The 17,218-nt window shown below is 35.9% G+C and overlaps 1 protein-coding gene and 1 non-coding gene across 11 annotated transcripts in view; one reads left to right on the top strand and one right to left on the bottom strand.

Moving 5' to 3' along the window:
- Window positions 1–17,218, bottom strand: part of Myo10A (Myosin 10A) — a 696,078-nt gene that overhangs the window by 363,202 nt on the left and 315,658 nt on the right. For 4 of the 10 annotated variants that reach the window (XM_069828890.1, XM_069828894.1, XM_069828893.1 and 1 more), the window contains exon 1: window positions 5,297–6,963. The exons of 3 other annotated variants lie outside the window; for them this stretch is intronic. In XM_069828890.1, coding sequence (XP_069684991.1) covers window positions 5,297–6,568 — 1,272 coding nt within the window. In that variant the 5' untranslated portion in view covers window positions 6,569–6,963. Of the gene's footprint in view, window positions 1–5,296; window positions 6,964–17,218 lie in introns of those variants that run through there. 3 more of the 10 variants (XM_069828897.1, XM_069828895.1, XM_069828896.1) reach the window with 1 other exon arrangement.
- On the top strand, window positions 13,179–13,255 carry TRNAC-GCA (transfer RNA cysteine (anticodon GCA)). Its single transcript has one exon. It is a non-coding gene; the product is annotated as a tRNA-Cys (tRNA).

Here is a 17,218-nt window from a genome sequence, read left to right as displayed (position 1 = left end):
GCTGAAACGTGTTTTGGGGAGTAATATAGTCCTTTTTCAAGTCCCTTTTTTTGGCTGTAACATTCCCTTTTTTTTTAGTCCTATTTGATGAAAAATTTTCCCCTTTAAAGTCCGGTCTCTAGTTATAACTAAACAAATGGACAATTTGTATATTCATTTAGTGTAGTCGTTCCCAAACTTGTTCGACTCGCGAATCCATTTCACGGAGATCTGGATTGAGCGAACCCCTCATTAATATAAATAATATTTAACAACCTTAAATTAACTTAAAGCTCCTTGAGTTACGAGGGATAGGCCTACTTTAGAATTCCCCTGCAAATATGATGCAACATGTTTAAAATATTGAAACTACATAAATTCAAATAATTATACATTTATTTTATATTTAATACATCAAAATCGAAATTAAATAGGTAAGTTTATAAATAAGTCTGCTCTTTATGACAGACTGCGGAGTCTACCCCCTGTCACTATTCAATCGCATAAAGCCATAGCATAGCGGCTTGTGTCCTTGTACCCGCTTGTCTATTCCTCCCTTCCGTCGCCTCGCACGCATCTCCGTGTCCACAATAAAATTCTTCTCTTTAGTTATAACTAGACTTCGTTGAATTGCCACACGCAGCATGCAATCAGGTTGCCTATGTACGGTAGTATAGAGGAGGTGAGCGACTCCCGGTCTCGTAGTAGCAGCAGTTCAATCAAACATACTACAATGAGAGTGTTGCTGTTCCAAACAATTGTTCCTGAAATACCCTTACCCCCGCAGCCAGTCTTGACCCGTTGGGGAACGTGGTTGGATTCTGTTAATTATTATGCAGAACATTATGGAAAAATAATGGATGTAATTGATGCATTGGATAGCACAGAGAGGTTCCGCTGTTGCAGCTGTAAAATCATTGCTTTCTGAACAGCTATTGGAAGATATTCTGTTCATTCATTCTAATTTTAAAATCGTGTCCAAAACCATTATCCTGTTAGAATCATCGTCTAAACTACAACTCTCAGAAGCCCTTAATGTAGTGGATTAAGCATCACAAACCATTATCTAAAATAACAATTCACTAATTTCAGAAAAAGTGAAATGTAAATTGAGAAACATTATTGCTAAAAATTCTGTCTATTCACAACTTCATATTATAAATTATGTACTATCAGGTCACGACAAGATGTCTGAAGTTTGTATACTAAAAAGTAGTGACTTTCCGTCCTTCAAATATGTACGTATTACATCGTGTGATGTTGAACGTACATTTTCCCAATATAAAAACGGAGGAGAACACTTTGCAGTCGCTCAAAATGTATGTAACTCTTCACTGTAATATACATATTCAAGGATGATGCATCTTACATTATATTTTAAGAGTTAATATATCTCACTATAAAATAATTGTGTATTTACATGTTTAGACATTTCCTACTTCAATGATCATTCATTATATTTCTTGAATGCAGGATATAGGTTTTACTGTAACCGCAGTATACTGCTCAGTGTTTACATCAGAGACACGCCCCCTTCAGTCTATACCGCGTGCACAGTAAACCTTACTAATCCCGTGGCAATTCCACGAAGTCTAGTTATAACAGACTGAGGAAGCTGCTCCCTGTCACTATAAATATCTAAACATACGCTTCATTCCAAAGAACTTAAAAAATATATAGCCTACGCTTCATTCCAATGAGCTGGAAAAAAAATACCTTTCATTCCAAAGAACAACTGAAGAAAAATATATACGCTTCATTCCAAAGAACTGAAAAAAACGTCTGATCCACATGGGATCATAGTTGCTACAGTTCGATATTCCAGATGTAACTTGTAATAATAATAATAATAATAATAATAATAATAATAATAATAATAATAATAATAATAATAATAATAATAATAATAATATCAAAATAATCGTATGGGCGAACCCAGAAATGCATATAGAGTGTTAGTTGGGAGGCCGGAGGGAAAAAGACCTTTGGGGAGGCCGAGACGTAGATGGGAAGATAATATTAAAGTGGATTTGAGGGAGGTGGGATATGATGGTAAAGACTGGATTAATCTTGCTCAGGATAGGGACCAATGGCGGGCTTATGTGAAGGAGGCAATGAACCTCCGGGTTCCTTAAAAGCCAGTAAGTAAGTAAATATCAAAATAATAATAAACTCAAAATCTGCCATTAGGAAAAAATTTTGGCGAATCCCTTGCAAAATTTCACGGACTCCCAGGGTTTTCGCGAACCACAGTTTGAGAAAAGGTGGTTTAATGTATGAAATTGTAATTGCAATGCAATATGCTTGATTAATAATGTGTTTTTTTTACTAATGACTGGTACTTGACTGTTCGTTATTCACCCACATCAAGCCAGTTGTGTAGTCCAATCTACCGAAAAAGTCGTTACCCAGGGTGCGCCGTAGGAGGCTGATTTGCGCTATATCCGCGATGAGATGAGATGATGGAGCTTTATTGGGATGCCACAGGGGAACCGGTGCTTCATGAGCAAACCCCTGTATCTGGACTACCGGCATGTCCAACATATATCGAGTCAATAATAATGATTCTTTAATTTGTTTGATAGTAGAAAAAACTATTAATAGTCGTATGTGCTGCCAGGCATTAACACGATATTGGCTGAAAATTTACGGAAAGCGTTATCGAAAAACTGTTTGTAGAGTACTTCTACATTAATTTCTTTGTAGTCATCTTTCTACCTTGCGTCATTCTATAAATCTATTAACTCAAACTGCAAATGGGGCGGTACATCACTGAACTTAAAAACGAAAGGTGTCGTGAAACGGGCAAGCTTATTTTGGTGCTCATTAAAACCTCTTAATCAATTTCAATCTTTCATTATTAACGATATCTTTATATTTATCGGCGTAGAACACACGCTTAATTCATAGTTAAATTTCCTTGTCGATTTCAGCTCGTGGTCAGAGATCAGTGATCACACTTATTCAACAGGAATTATTATTATTATTATTATTATTATTATTATTATTATTATTATTGTTATTATTATTATTTGGACCTATGATTAATATTACTATGGATGTCATAACGGTACATTATGAAACGAGTTCCTAATGTTACACTTTACTTTTTTGCATGAGTAAATGTTCAGGAAACGATCGAAAACAGTTTACTAACGTTGATGAATGGAACAACTGTATGACACAAACGTGTTTCAAACGCACTTTTATATGACAGCAATATAAAATAATATTAATAAAGAAACAAGATGTAATGGTGGGTTGTTTGAAATCATGGTCTATGGAGAAAGCGTTGCCGTGACAGCAACTATGCCTGCACGAAAAATTGTTTAATAATATTAATTTCATAGCACAAGTTACATTTTAGTTGGCATGGTAATATCACAGTCTAGTATATACAGTCACGAAGCTTGAGTTTATGAGGGTACTAGAAACAATAGTCTGTGCAGGTACTATTTCGCATTGTCTGTAATGAGGCGATAGTAGCGATCCTAGTGGTTAGCAACTATCTGTGGATGCATATTTACTACGTATTGAGCTTCGCGACTGTATATACTAGACTGTGGTAATATTTTACAGCACTGGTGCAATAATGTGGCATATTGTGCACGATTTTGACTAACAACAGAGAATGTTTATAATCCAGGTATACAAAAAAAGTTGTTAGAACAATCAAATTGTTCTTTCTCCGATGATACTCCTGCTAAAGATAGCGAGTATTATTATTATTATTATTATTATTATTATTATTATTATTATTATTATTATTATTCTCATTCTTATTTATTTTCAGTCTGCCTGTTTATTTGGTGGACTTCATAAAACTGTTATGGAATTTCTTTTTAATGTAACGTGTTTACAAAGTCTTGCTTTTTGCATTTCAACAAGAAGTCTGATTCTTGTCAAAATAACCTTTACAGGTTTAAGTAATATGGGCACATGAATAGAAATAATTATTGTTTTTACTAATAATATTATTATTCTTTCTTATTATTCGGCTATTCAACGACAATGTATAGCCTATAGATATAGATGGTATTTTGATAGATAAGTTCGAGGACTCTACATAAAATTACCTAACATTCTGTGTACTGTTGGAAAAGCGAAGAAAGAAAAATCATTCAGGTAATACGTCCAACCAAAACAATGTTGACAATACCGGGAAAGATTCCTTCTTGCTATTCCTTTACGACGCCGGTGACATAGCAGATATTGTTATTCTTACTATTATTATATTATTTGATAAATCACAAAAAAAAAATATAAATATGAGGAAACGGGATCTTTAATAAACCATCATCATCATCATCATCATTATTGTGATCAGTAATCGTAAATATATTTGGTTTACAATATGATGTATCTCCGATGGCCCTGCATTGTGTCAATCCAACACCCACAGAGACCCATAATGTGTAGATGTATAGCCTAGTATTGATTCAAAGAAAATACCCTCCTACCTGTAAACTGAAGTGGTCTACATTTAAAGTCAGTACTACAAAAGAAGTAAAACGGATAAAGAAAGAAACATTGAATGAATATAAAATTATATACATGGGTACAATATATCTCCCTTCTCCCAAGATTCTGATGCACATATATTATATACAACCCTGGGTGCATCTTCGATCCCGCTACACACAACAAACGGGGGGGGGGGAAACGTAATTAAATGATTTAAAATATCCTAATTGTCTAAACACACGTTGTAATCACTGCGAAAACTATAAACACACCCAACCCATCCAAATACCTTCGTTTCTTATACATCCGACCAATGATTTTCTCAGACATTTTCACACAAAATAATCACGTAACGCAGTGGTACCACCACAGTCTAGTATGTACAGTCATGAAGCTCAATACGTAGTAAATATGCATACATAGATAGTTGCTAACTACTAGGATCGCTACTATCGCCTCATCACAGATAATGCGAAATAGTATCTGCACAGTCTATTGTTCCTAGTACCCTCACAACTCAAGCTTCGTGACTGTATATACTACACTGTGGTACCACCATTACGCTACACTACGCGGGAAAGCACTCCTTCCTTCGTTGCACGGTAAATCTATTTGTGTACCTCCCCCCCCCCCGAAAAAAACATATACAAGTCATACTAAAAGCTCGAACTAACCAAATCACTGATTCTCGACATACGAAAACTCGCTAATTTATTTTTCTAGATATATTTATATTTGTAAAGTAATATCACCTCTCAGTTTAATGTAATCATGAAATGAAGTAACACTAATCAAACATCAGTTCCGAGTATGGTGTGTAGCGAGATCAATCGTGATATAATGATGTACTCACGCTGTTGATGAGTACTGTGACACACAGCTCTGACAACCTCGGCACGCCAGCGTCCCGGCCCCTCTTGGACGAGCCCCTGATCGTACCAGAAGCCGTTGACGACGCTTTCGACGTCCTGCGAGAATGCTGTCGCAGTCTGTTGGCGTCGTCGCAATTACCGACGTCGGGAGTCGCGTAATGTTCCCCCGTAGCGTCCTCAAAGTTAGAACACGTGCAGTTTCCATAATAGCTTTCATCAGGAGTCGAAATGGGAACTTGGAACTTATGTACCAAACAGTTGGTGGCCACAAAATTGGAATAGATGTGACCCCCTGTATCTTCAACAGTTTTTAGCTTAGTTCTAGCACTTGGAGTTGGCAACGAGTCGTATTTCTTTTTCGTTAAGTTGGCGATCGTGTCGTTGGATTGTGGCGTCGTTGATGGGTCTTTAGTCGGCGTTGGGGGTGTGGTTTTGGGCTTGGAATCAACTTTCTGTGACACCTGCTCCGGGCTAGAACTGCCCTCGTTTCGGCCGCCGGTTTCGATGCCACACATATACGTAGCTTTGTAATGGCCTTCTATGAACTTCTGCTTTCCAATACAGTGACAAATGCTACTCGCCTCACTACTAACACTAACTCGTCTCTCGCTCACAGTCGATGAATTTTCAGAACTTGACATTTTCTTCATTTTCACTTCACTAGATTGAAGTGTTGTGACGATATTTCCATATTCAACAACCGACGCACTTCTCTGTTTCTCTTTCTTAACTATAGGAAATGGCACAGCGTAACCATTACAGATATCCACAGGGAAATTATCAGTAGACCGTCGCATCCTCGGCCTCGCCTTCATTACAGTATATTCGGTTATATCACTATGAACACTGAAACCGTCCAACATCGCGTTCGAGGAATTACGTCGTTTAGATTTAACATTGCCGTGGACACAACAATGAGGCGTCGAACCCGAGACCAGAGAAATTCTCTCGACTGCATTGTTGATCTCACGGCGTTTTCTCGTAGGGTTCTGCATTTCCATCCAGTCACGAGCCACGGCAGTTCGTGAGTTACTGGCAATACTGGATGACGTTACCGAGTCTGATTTCTCTTTGTTTTCCTCGTCACTTCTCCCCAGTCTTGTCAGATCACTTTCGGATTTCGATGACCACGATGTTGCTTTGTTTTGAAGTCGTAAAAATGGCTCCACAATATTTGATTTCCTTCTCGCACCACCGGAAGATGATGTAGGCGATTTTTCAGGCTGTGTATGTTGTGATGTCTTGGCCTCCATTTTCTATTTTATTACCACAACAACACAAACATAAATAAAAACACCTGTGGCGAAAGAAACTGCACTTCCTGCATTTCACGCTTTACGCAAAGATGTATTTACTGTAAGAACACAACAGATATCCATAAAGAAGACGTAGAGCTAGAGATGTGAATTGAAAACAAACTTGGTATTATTCCATTACGAAAGTTTTCTCATAGCGAAAACAAAACACAACACACAACGCTACATTGTTTTGTCACACCCGCATGTAGTTGATGCTTGATCGACTAAAGGAGGACTGGCTTGATGAACACTAAATAGTTTCGCAGTAGCTGAGTGGAGACCAGTTTCATCTTCGTTCCCCACCTTCCGACGTCTCCGTCTTCTTTTTCACTAGCTCTGTCTTTACCAGATGTATGGAACAGGTTCAACTCTCCAAGACTGCTTGCAAAGCGCCTTTCTTCCTGCTATACATTCTCCGTCTCTCTTCCTTTCTCTCCAGCTCAGGTTGTCCTCACTTCTTAGTTATGTTCTGTGCTAGACGGAGTTACGTTCAAGACTCGGTACCTCCGTCATTATCAAATAAGAAAAGTGATGGCTTGGAGCCCAAGGACTTACCAGGCACGCACGCTTATTCGAGAGCCAAGGAATCCCTGGTATTTTACAGAATATTTAAATACCGTAGAAGCCCCGTTAGTCCGCCGCTGTGACCGTGTTGATAGTACGTGCGTTTCCAAGTTTCCATACCAAACGGTCCGAAGTTCGATTCCTGGCGTGGGCAATACAAGAAATTCATTTTCTGCCCACGGGACTGGGTGTTTGTCCGTTGTTTTGTGATTGTCCTTTGATGTCTCAGTGGAGGCCCTACGTCATGCCTATCCCAAGACCGCCTTTGTGAAATGTCTAGTGTACGATCCAATTAATAGTCCTCGCCTACCCGTAGTGCTGTGTAAGCCAAATAAAAGTGAAGGTAAAAAGTAGAGTAAAGAAGAAAGAAGGCATGTCCCTTTAACTAACGCGTCGGCTTTCCGTGCTAGGGACACGAGTTAAATCCCGGGCAAATTCAAGTTGAATTTTTATTTTATAGTTAAATTTGTTTTTAAACCACTGTACTAGTTAGTAAATCTTTTCTGAAGTTTGTTCTTGAACACCTTGTGGAAGTGGGATATTGTTTTTCGCATTGTCGCGGTCGCGGCGAGAGTAAAAGGAAAGTGTGCTCCTGCATAATTATATTGTAATGCCAGTATCACGTTATTATACTATGAAACTCCTTAAATTTAACTGCTTATATAAACAAGAATGCATTGTTGAAAATCAAATTGGATGTGTGTGTATTATATTATTATCGTTATGAATAGTAACCACAGCTCTCAGGTACATTTCCAATATAATATATCGTCAAAAATACTATATAATCACTTTCCAGCATGTCCACTATATAATTCGATATGAAAGGTTTATTCCGCAAAGAGTTGGAGTTTATTTTTCAATTTACTTATACTTCCTGTCGAAGTAAGAAATACTTACTCGTAATAATTATTCCACTAACAAAATCAATGCTTAAAAATAAACCACAGCCTGCCTTTCACAAATTAATTTTGTTTCGACAATGAATAAGCTTGAATTTTTGTTTCTTTGTATCGAGTCTAATGTGAATCGTCAGATCGACTTGATCTGACGTGAATTAAATAATCAGACAGAAGCATAACTCAATTTATTACTATGGAAAATAAGGGTGTCATGAATTCAATAATTAGTCAAAAGCTTAGTTTAATTATTCGTGGTTCCCTTGTTCTCCATAGTGATAAATTGATAAATATATTGAAGCATTTCTGTTTGACATTTACAGAGTGAACCGTAAGTAATGTAATTATTTCAGGGGTTGTTCTTTGAGATATTTCAAACAAAAAAAGTTTAATACAATTTTGCTGTTTTCTACTTCCTTTCCGAGATAAAAAATTGTTTTATATCAAGCATTTCATAGCGTGTTTTGAGAAAGCCATTGATTTAATTTCCAATATGCTCAGACAATTTAAGAGAGCAGTGTATTATGATAATAAATAATTGAAAGAATTTTAATTTTGTCCCTTAAATGTGCAGAAATTTGATTCGAACAAATGTAACTTTTGGAATTTTAAATTGTTACATTTGTTCGGATTAAATTTAAAGGACAAAACCAAAATTCTTTCAGTTATCTATTATCATAATATATTGCTCTCTTAAACTGACTGAGCATATCGGGAATTAAATCAATAGCTTTCCCAAAACAAGGTATGAAATGTTTAATACTATAAAACAATTTTTATTTTGGAACGGAAGCAAAAAGAGAAAAATTGTATTAAACTTTTTTTTAATATTTCAGAGAATAATCCCCTCAAATTAATGATATTACTTTAGGTTCACTTTATGTGTATACATTAAGGTCATATTTATATGTGACAATTTTTACAAAATAATTAGCTTATAAATGATAAAAATGTGAAAGTAAGTCAATAGTATCATTTAAAAGAAACACTCCTTGACACATTCTTTATAAATGTAATAAAAAACAATTTTTGAAAACATGTTTAAAATATTTCTTTTTTTCACCCGCTATAACTTTTGTATTTAGAGTTTCTTCATAAAATTAAAAATAGGAAAGATATAGGCAGTGTTTCATATTTTTACTCAGCTGATATGTTTGATACAGTCGCCTGTTTTCTGCTGAAAATTCACTCTAGTGTAGACATTGGTTTTGAAACCGTCCTCACTACCTGCATGAACGATTAACCGTTTCCTCTTGAAACTAGAGCAAAGAGTCAAGGAATAAAACTGTCACTCTAGCTACGTGGTGTTGTGTGGGAAATATGGATTAAAGTTCCATCCATGCACAACTCTGGGATAAGACTCATTCCTGTATTCACTAATGTTTGCTTTGGTACGTATCAATAAAAACATAAATAAATAAAATGGAAATTTGTATTGCCAATCGTATTTCGAAATAAGGAATTCACATTTCTACTATAAACAATAAGGGTCGTATTCATAGACTATTTAATTCTATAGAGGATACAGTAGGTTATACAGTTGGATATGCAGTTAATTTATAATCCTTGCGGTAGTTATAATAATGTTTTCTGCATATTGATTTCAGATCATTTTAAGTAGTTTCTACAGACATGCAGGGAATAACTCTGCCAACTGTCAGCAGGATAATATGTCTCTTTCATAGTCTGTCATTGGTGGCATCTTCTTATCTTCCATATCTTCAGAATAAAATTATTTTACAATGAAATAATTTGAGGACTTGATGTGAAACTAACGTAACTACAATCGATGTTTTATTCACAAGAAAATTCTTAACAGGCAGTAATATTTCACATGAACTATACCATCATGTTTTGTAGTTACGAATTGTGTTGTATATAAGACTGTTCGGAACTGAGTTACGATTTTTGTGACCAAGTAGAAGAACAAAATTGCTATCGATTGGTGTAAAGATCTAAAAATGTATATTTTCGTACTTACGTTAGTTTCATACTAAGACTTCGAATAATTATTATTCTTATGTAAAACTGCAAGAATGGTTAACAATCGCTTAACATGTACCGATGTTCAATTGTTTCATTGATTTGTGACTCAAAAGATGGCTTTGATTGAGGCAAAGCCTACTCTATTTTAACTATCTATTACTTTAATTCGTTTAGAAGGCACTGGTTGTGATTGCCAACATTAGAACACAATCGTCAAATCTCGGCTTACCAAAGTCAAAGTCAAAATCTCAGAAGTACTGCCTATGAATAGCACTTTTAACAAGTTAAACTTTACTACGAAAGTATACTTTGGGAAATCTTCATCCTAAGTCTCGTTTATAGGATCTTGCAGCAAGAAGGGCCCAATCGAAAGTTAACATATTTATACATTTGTATATAAATATCAGCAGTTTTCCAACTAGTACATACATATACATACAAATGGCTTTTAAGGAACCCGAAGGTTCATTGCCGCCCTCACATAAGCCCGCCATCGGTCCCTATTTGTGCAAGATTAGTCCAGTCTCTATCATCATATCCCACCTCCCTCAAATCCATTTTAATATTATCCTCCCATCTACGTCTCGGCCTCCCCAAAGGTCTTTTTTTCCTCCGGCCTCCCAACTAACACTCTATATGCATTTCTGGATCCGCCCATACGTGCTACATGCCCTGCCCATCGCAAACGTCTGGATTTAATGTTCCTAATTATGTCAGGTGAAGAATACAATGCGTGCAGTTCTGCGTTGTGTAACTTTCTCCATTCTCCTGTAACTTCATCCCTCTTAGTCCCAAATATTTTCCTAAGCACCTTATTCTCAAACACCCTTAACCTCAGTTCCTCTCTCAAAGTGAGAGTCCAAGTTTCACAACCATACAGAACAACCGGTAATATAACTGTTTTATAAATTCTAACTTTCAGATTTTTTGACAGCAGACTAGATGGTAAAAGCTTCTCAACCGAATAATAACACGCATTTCCCATATTTATTCTGCGTTGAATTTCCTCCCGAGTGTCATTTGTATTTGTTACTGTTGCTCCAAGATATTTGAATTTTTCCACGCCTTCGAAGGATAAATCTCCAACTAGTATAGGCTACATATTTATCTGAGTGATGGGTGAGTATATTACATATTTGGAGTTATTCCCTTGCATTAAACAATGAAGGGGACAAGCACAAAACCTGTTATAAGTTTTACACTTATTCTCGGATTAACCTCTTTCTCGTACTAATACAGTCAGTATCCATATTAACTGCTATTAAACTGCAAACGAAACTCCCCCCTTCTTGGTACAAGGTTCTTTTTATTCCTAATAAATCAGTTCGTTTTTGTGAAGAATTCAGTTTTGTTGCAATTTTTAGACATATTTGTTTCCGAAAATAACTATATCCATTTTGGATCGACTCCGTTAATCAGGTATTCAAATTTCTAAATATAATATATACCGGGAAGATAAACTTCTTGGATCAGCTGTACAGTGTCTCTGACTCTAACCGTTCATAAATTGTTTTAGGCATCACGCACAACACGACTAGAGGTAGACACACTAAGAGATGAACAACGATGGAGAAAGCAAGACTAACAGCGCCCGCAAAGTCGAAAACCCGCACGACAGTGTTGCATACGTCGGTCGTTGACGTAAAGACTGCTTGTGAGTGTTTCGAGACGCCGAGATTGATCATTCCGAAGTCCCGAACGTCAAGCAACCTTGAATCGCCACAGTTCATACCTGACTGAACTTTTATCTACTTTGGCAAATGTTATATATGTAATAAACAATCAAGTACCGGAAGCCTATTTGAAATATCATCTCTACTTTTTAGTGTATAATAATCCGTTTCCGAGTCTTTATTTAATTACTAGGCCCTTATTAAAAGGCTAGGAATTTTCTTTTCATATGTTTGAGATCAAGTGTGCAATCTCATGTAAAAAGATATTAACATTATGTGTAACACAGAAATGCATGCATTGTATTCTTCACCTGACATAATTAGGAACATTAAATCCAGACGTTTGAGATGGGCAGGGCATGTAGCACGTATGGGCGAATCCAGAAATGCATATAGAGTATTAGTTGGGAGGCCGGAGGGAAAAAGACCTTTGGGGAGGCCGAGACGTAGATGGGAGGATAATATTAAAATGGATTTGAGGGAGGTGGGATATGATGATAGAGAATGGATTAATCTTGCTCAGGATAGGGACCAATGGCGGGCTTATGTGAGGGCGGCAATGAACCTCCGGGTTCCTTAAAAGCCAGTAAGTAAGTATGTGTTATGTTTCTTAGAAATGCAAATTTATTTGAGAATTGTTTTTTTTTTTTATTTATTATAACCATAGGTAATATCATAATAACAGAACCAGAACATTTTGATAACTGAGATACTGTTCTGTTTTGTCTTTTTGTCTCATTTCGACATTTGTAATGTTATTTATTTCAATGATGTGTGTTATTTAAAGTTACGAAATCTTTCCACGCCGACCAAATGCTATTTCGAGAATGATGAGCGAGACTCGAAGCGCACGAGAGAGAGAGCGGCAGTTAGTTTTGTTCATCTCTAGTTTTTACCGTATTATTTTTTCATCACATATTCATTATATATGAGGTCTCGCCTACCTCATTGAATATTACACTACTACTATGAAGTAGCCAATGTGTATTATCATTTCATTCGAGAAAAATTCGTTCCGGCACCGGGAATCGAACCCGGGACCTCTGCTTTGCGCGCTGAGTGCTCTTTCCAACTGAGCTATGCCGGGACACGATCCACGGTGCCGGCCGAACTCTTCTCGTTGAAATGGTTTACGGCCTTACTACCTGCACTTTAGACAATGTAAGTCATACATGCAGGAGCGCATATTTAAATGACTTTATGTCCATGTTCAACCTCAGTTTGTGACAACTGTTAACAGTTAATACATCACATTTTCATTATATATGAGGTCTCGCCTACCTGATTGAATATTACACGACTACTATGAAGTAGCCAATGTGTATTATCATTTAATTCGAGAAAATTCGTTCCGGCACCGGGAATGGAACCCGGTACCTCTCAGCTCTGCGCGCTGAGTGCTCTTTCCAACTGAGAGGAGTTCGGCCGGCACCGTGTATCGTGTCCCGGCATAGCTCAGTTGGAAAGAGCACTCAGCGCGCAGAGCTGAGAGGTCCCGGGTTCGATTCCCGGTGCCGGAACGAATTTTTCTCGAATTAAATGATGATATTTTTCATCATATTGGAAGAACATTCCTCTAGGTTCCGTAATTTTGTCAAACATGCAGCTTGAAAGAAGGAAAGTCAATACAAAGAAGAAATCAGGCATTGTAATGACTGTTAATATGAAGATTCATTTCACTGTTCAAGATGTAAATTTGGATTTTTGTGAATTAAGTTACTTCTTTTTACTGTTTGAAGACCACACAGAACTCTTCGCGCTGCGAAGACACTTGCTTCCCAGCAACAGCACAAACTTTGTAAAGATTTACAACCCTGTTATTGCCCACGACACGCAGCTGCATACGATATGACTCCAGTACTTTCTCCTCTGATGGGTCGTGGAGTTCATTGGTTTCTTTATACAGCGCCTCCGGCAAATATTATGCTAACCCATTGACCCCTGCACAAAATATACAGCAACTTCACAGCTTGGAAGTGAATGAATGATTCCAGCATATGGGAAGAAGACCAGTTTTATCTTTCACGGCACAGACTCTTCAATGTTTGATGTCGTAACTCTCATTTAATACATTAGTATTTCACAACTAAAACAAAGTGACGTATTTTTCATTTTCTCATTACTTGGAGCATAAATGATTGCGGCGATTCTTCTATACGACCAGAACTGAATTAAAGAATTTAACAAAAATAGTTGTAGGCCTACGTTCTTACTAGAGGACCTCGTCGTCCAATATTGAACATTGTGTAATCAATTACTTTATGTAGTCATCGGTATACCTACTTATTAATGGAGAAACATTTGTCCCGACATGGCACCGGGAATCGAACCAAGGACTCTCACCATTAATAAGTAAGAAAATAGTTGTGTCCAATGTTCATGATATTAGTCATATCGTTGTCTTGACTCTTTTTTTTATTGAAATTGTACTCACAGATAGAATGGATTGTCTTGAGAAATAACACTCTATGCACTTCTCTTCTGAACAATGGAGAATATTTAGTATTTACAAATTAGTTAACCCTACAAACATATAGATGCATTTTAATAATTTCAGTGTAACAATAACTGAAACAAATTTTTATGTACACCAGCATTATGAATAGTCTTGAGTGTTGCTCAAAATCGATCATAAATGGTATTTTATAGCAAGCGGACAATAAAATTGCCCCCATACTAAGGATTGCCTTATTAACTATGTAGTTTGTATTTCTAACAATGCTACGCCACAATACCAGTATTCAGTGGCGTAGAAAGAATTCTGTCAAGAGAATTGGTCATTATTAAAATTGTTTACAATTTACAGTATCGGTATTTTAAATTTTGTGTAATATTATTATTGTTATTATTATTATTATTATTATTATTATTATGTTAGAGTATATTTATTATTTTTATATTATGTTCTAATAGAAAACATTTATGAATATTCTTACAAAATATTTGAAACGTAATTTTTCACAGTTATCTAATTTTTAACAAACAACAAGTTAAATTTCATGTTGTGTCGGCTTCATTTTATTACAAGGTCAGTACTAGGCGATAGGTCTCTCTATACTAAAGATAGCATTGTTATAATATGGGATGTTTGGAACGTAGATTGCTCGTTTCTCCTCGTATACGTCTTCAGACTGGCCTTTATATTATGTTTCAAAAATGATGGTGGGGTCAATGATCATATCCTGATACAGGGATTCACTAATGTCGATTATGTCAATGCGTCTGTTACTGCCATTGCCGGCAGTTCCGTGAACTTCTTCGTAGACGGTGTATTTTAATCTCCTAAGGACATCGGCCAATTTAGTTCTTATTTTATGGTGCCTACGTATACGCAGTTTCACCATAAGGACAGGCTCCCAGGACATGTCCAAGTGTTTCTATCTCACTGAGGCATCGCCACGATGATAGGAAAATCAATGTTTATTTCCGCCTGATTCACTTTTAACATATTACTTTAAAATGATGAGATCTCAACTTGAATAGGCCTATCTGTAGTCTGAAATTCTGTTACAACCGACCAGGCAAACTTAGGTGCACAACGCAATTTCTTTACCCTCTTTCTTTATATAGTACAGCTTCGTATGTCCTGCTGTTCTTCTCAAGAAGCATATTTCAAAAGCTGTTTATACATTTACATACGGTAATAGATATACTTTACGTAAATTAATTCATTTTTTTGCTGCATTATTATAGTCCTTCTTAACCATTTGTGTAAAAATCTGCACATTTAATGTAAGAAACTCAATAATATTAATAGTTCATTTCAGCCATTAGAGTAGCTCGGTCTGCTAAGGCGTTTGTGTGGCGATCCGGAGTTGCGCTCGGGCGCGTGTTCGATTCCCGCTTCGGGTGATTACCTAGTTGGGTTTTTCCGAGTTTTTCCCCAACCGTAAGGCGAATATCAAGTAATCTATGATGAATCCTCTGCCTCATCTCGCTATCACCAATCCCATCGACGCTAAATACAGCGTTGTTAAACAACCAACTAAGAAAATATTAATTTCTATCAATTTTAGAAGTTCAATGCGAATAAATTATAGGCCTAAACATAGTCCTCTGATTGATTGATTGATTGATTGATTAATTAATACAATAATTGTATATGTATATTGTATTTTATTCCGAATAGCCCTATAGTTTAAGAATGATATGGAGCTTTAACGGAGAGGAATGTGTTTTTTCTTTGTTACTATTACTATATTCTGCTTTTGTATTGACTTTTCTTTTTCAATAACTGTGTTATCTACAAATATATACGCAACGAACAATAATTATTATAGAACAATACATTTCAAAAGGCAAATGTAATCTTAATCCTACATTAGTACGCTATCGAAAATCCGGTATGTTCTATCAATACCAATTGGACGGAGTTACGCAACCAACAACATTTTTCGCAAGAAGTATTATAACATTCATACTATTACAAAAAATAGCACAAATAATATCAAAAAGGCTAACCGATTTTTGATAAGAGACCAGCAGTTGAGTTAATATTTCAAAGCAAAGTAAATAAATAAATAAATAAATAAATAAATAAATAAATAAATAAATAAATAAATAAATAAATAAGTAAATAAATAAGTAACTAAGTAAATAAGTAAATAAATAAATAAGTAAATAAGTAAATAAATAAATAAGTAAATAAGTAAGTAAGTAAGTAAATAAGTAAATAAATAAATAAATAAATAAATAAATAAATGAATGAACGAATGAACGAACGAACGAACGAACGAACGAACGAACGAACGAACGAACGAACGAATGAATGAATGAATGAATGAATAAATAAATAAATGATTAAATAAATAAATAAATAAGTAAATAAATAAATATATATAAATATATAAATAAATAAATACATTTTATGCAATATACGAATTTTTGCTTATAAATAGCAGCAAAATTCAGATATCGCATTTTTTATTTTTTCCGAGTTAAATTAGCCTGCCATCAACATATTTGTGCAGATATCTCATTTCTTTCAAATTGTCGGTTGGTCTATTATTGCGTAACTCCGTCCAATTTGAATACCGATAAATTCTTAAAGTCCTGATATTCGACATATCAGGATTCGGTATTGTAAGTGACAACTAATGGTAAGAATCGTGGCTGTAAGTACGGAACTGGCCAAAAACATTGAGAAAAAGATGGATTCGTTTCTCAACTAGAGTAAGTACAGTAGATAGTTGTTACTTTTGATAATGACACTGTGTCGAATGGAAGTTATAGAGCGTCGAATGACACTGCAAATATTAACGGGATTTGAAAGGAAGTGGTCACACTCTGTTTGAAGATATTTTAAAAGCGCCTCGAGGGTCGTGGTAAAAATGTTGTACAGTCCACTGTTCTTCTAAATAGCGATGTGAATTTCAGCAAGAGAGAATAATGTAATGAAAGCATTCGCAACATTTCAGTAAGCGCTAAACTTAACAGAGCCGTCTACTGGATATAAATAATGAGCTAGTGTAGAAGAATTCACG

The sequence above is a fragment of the Periplaneta americana genome, chromosome 6 (assembly GCF_040183065.1).
Source record: "Periplaneta americana isolate PAMFEO1 chromosome 6, P.americana_PAMFEO1_priV1, whole genome shotgun sequence".
NCBI classification, from domain to species: domain Eukaryota; kingdom Metazoa; phylum Arthropoda; class Insecta; order Blattodea; family Blattidae; genus Periplaneta; species Periplaneta americana.
The sequence above is the reverse complement of the archived record's forward strand: the minus strand, read 5'-3'. Positions and strand labels throughout refer to the sequence as shown.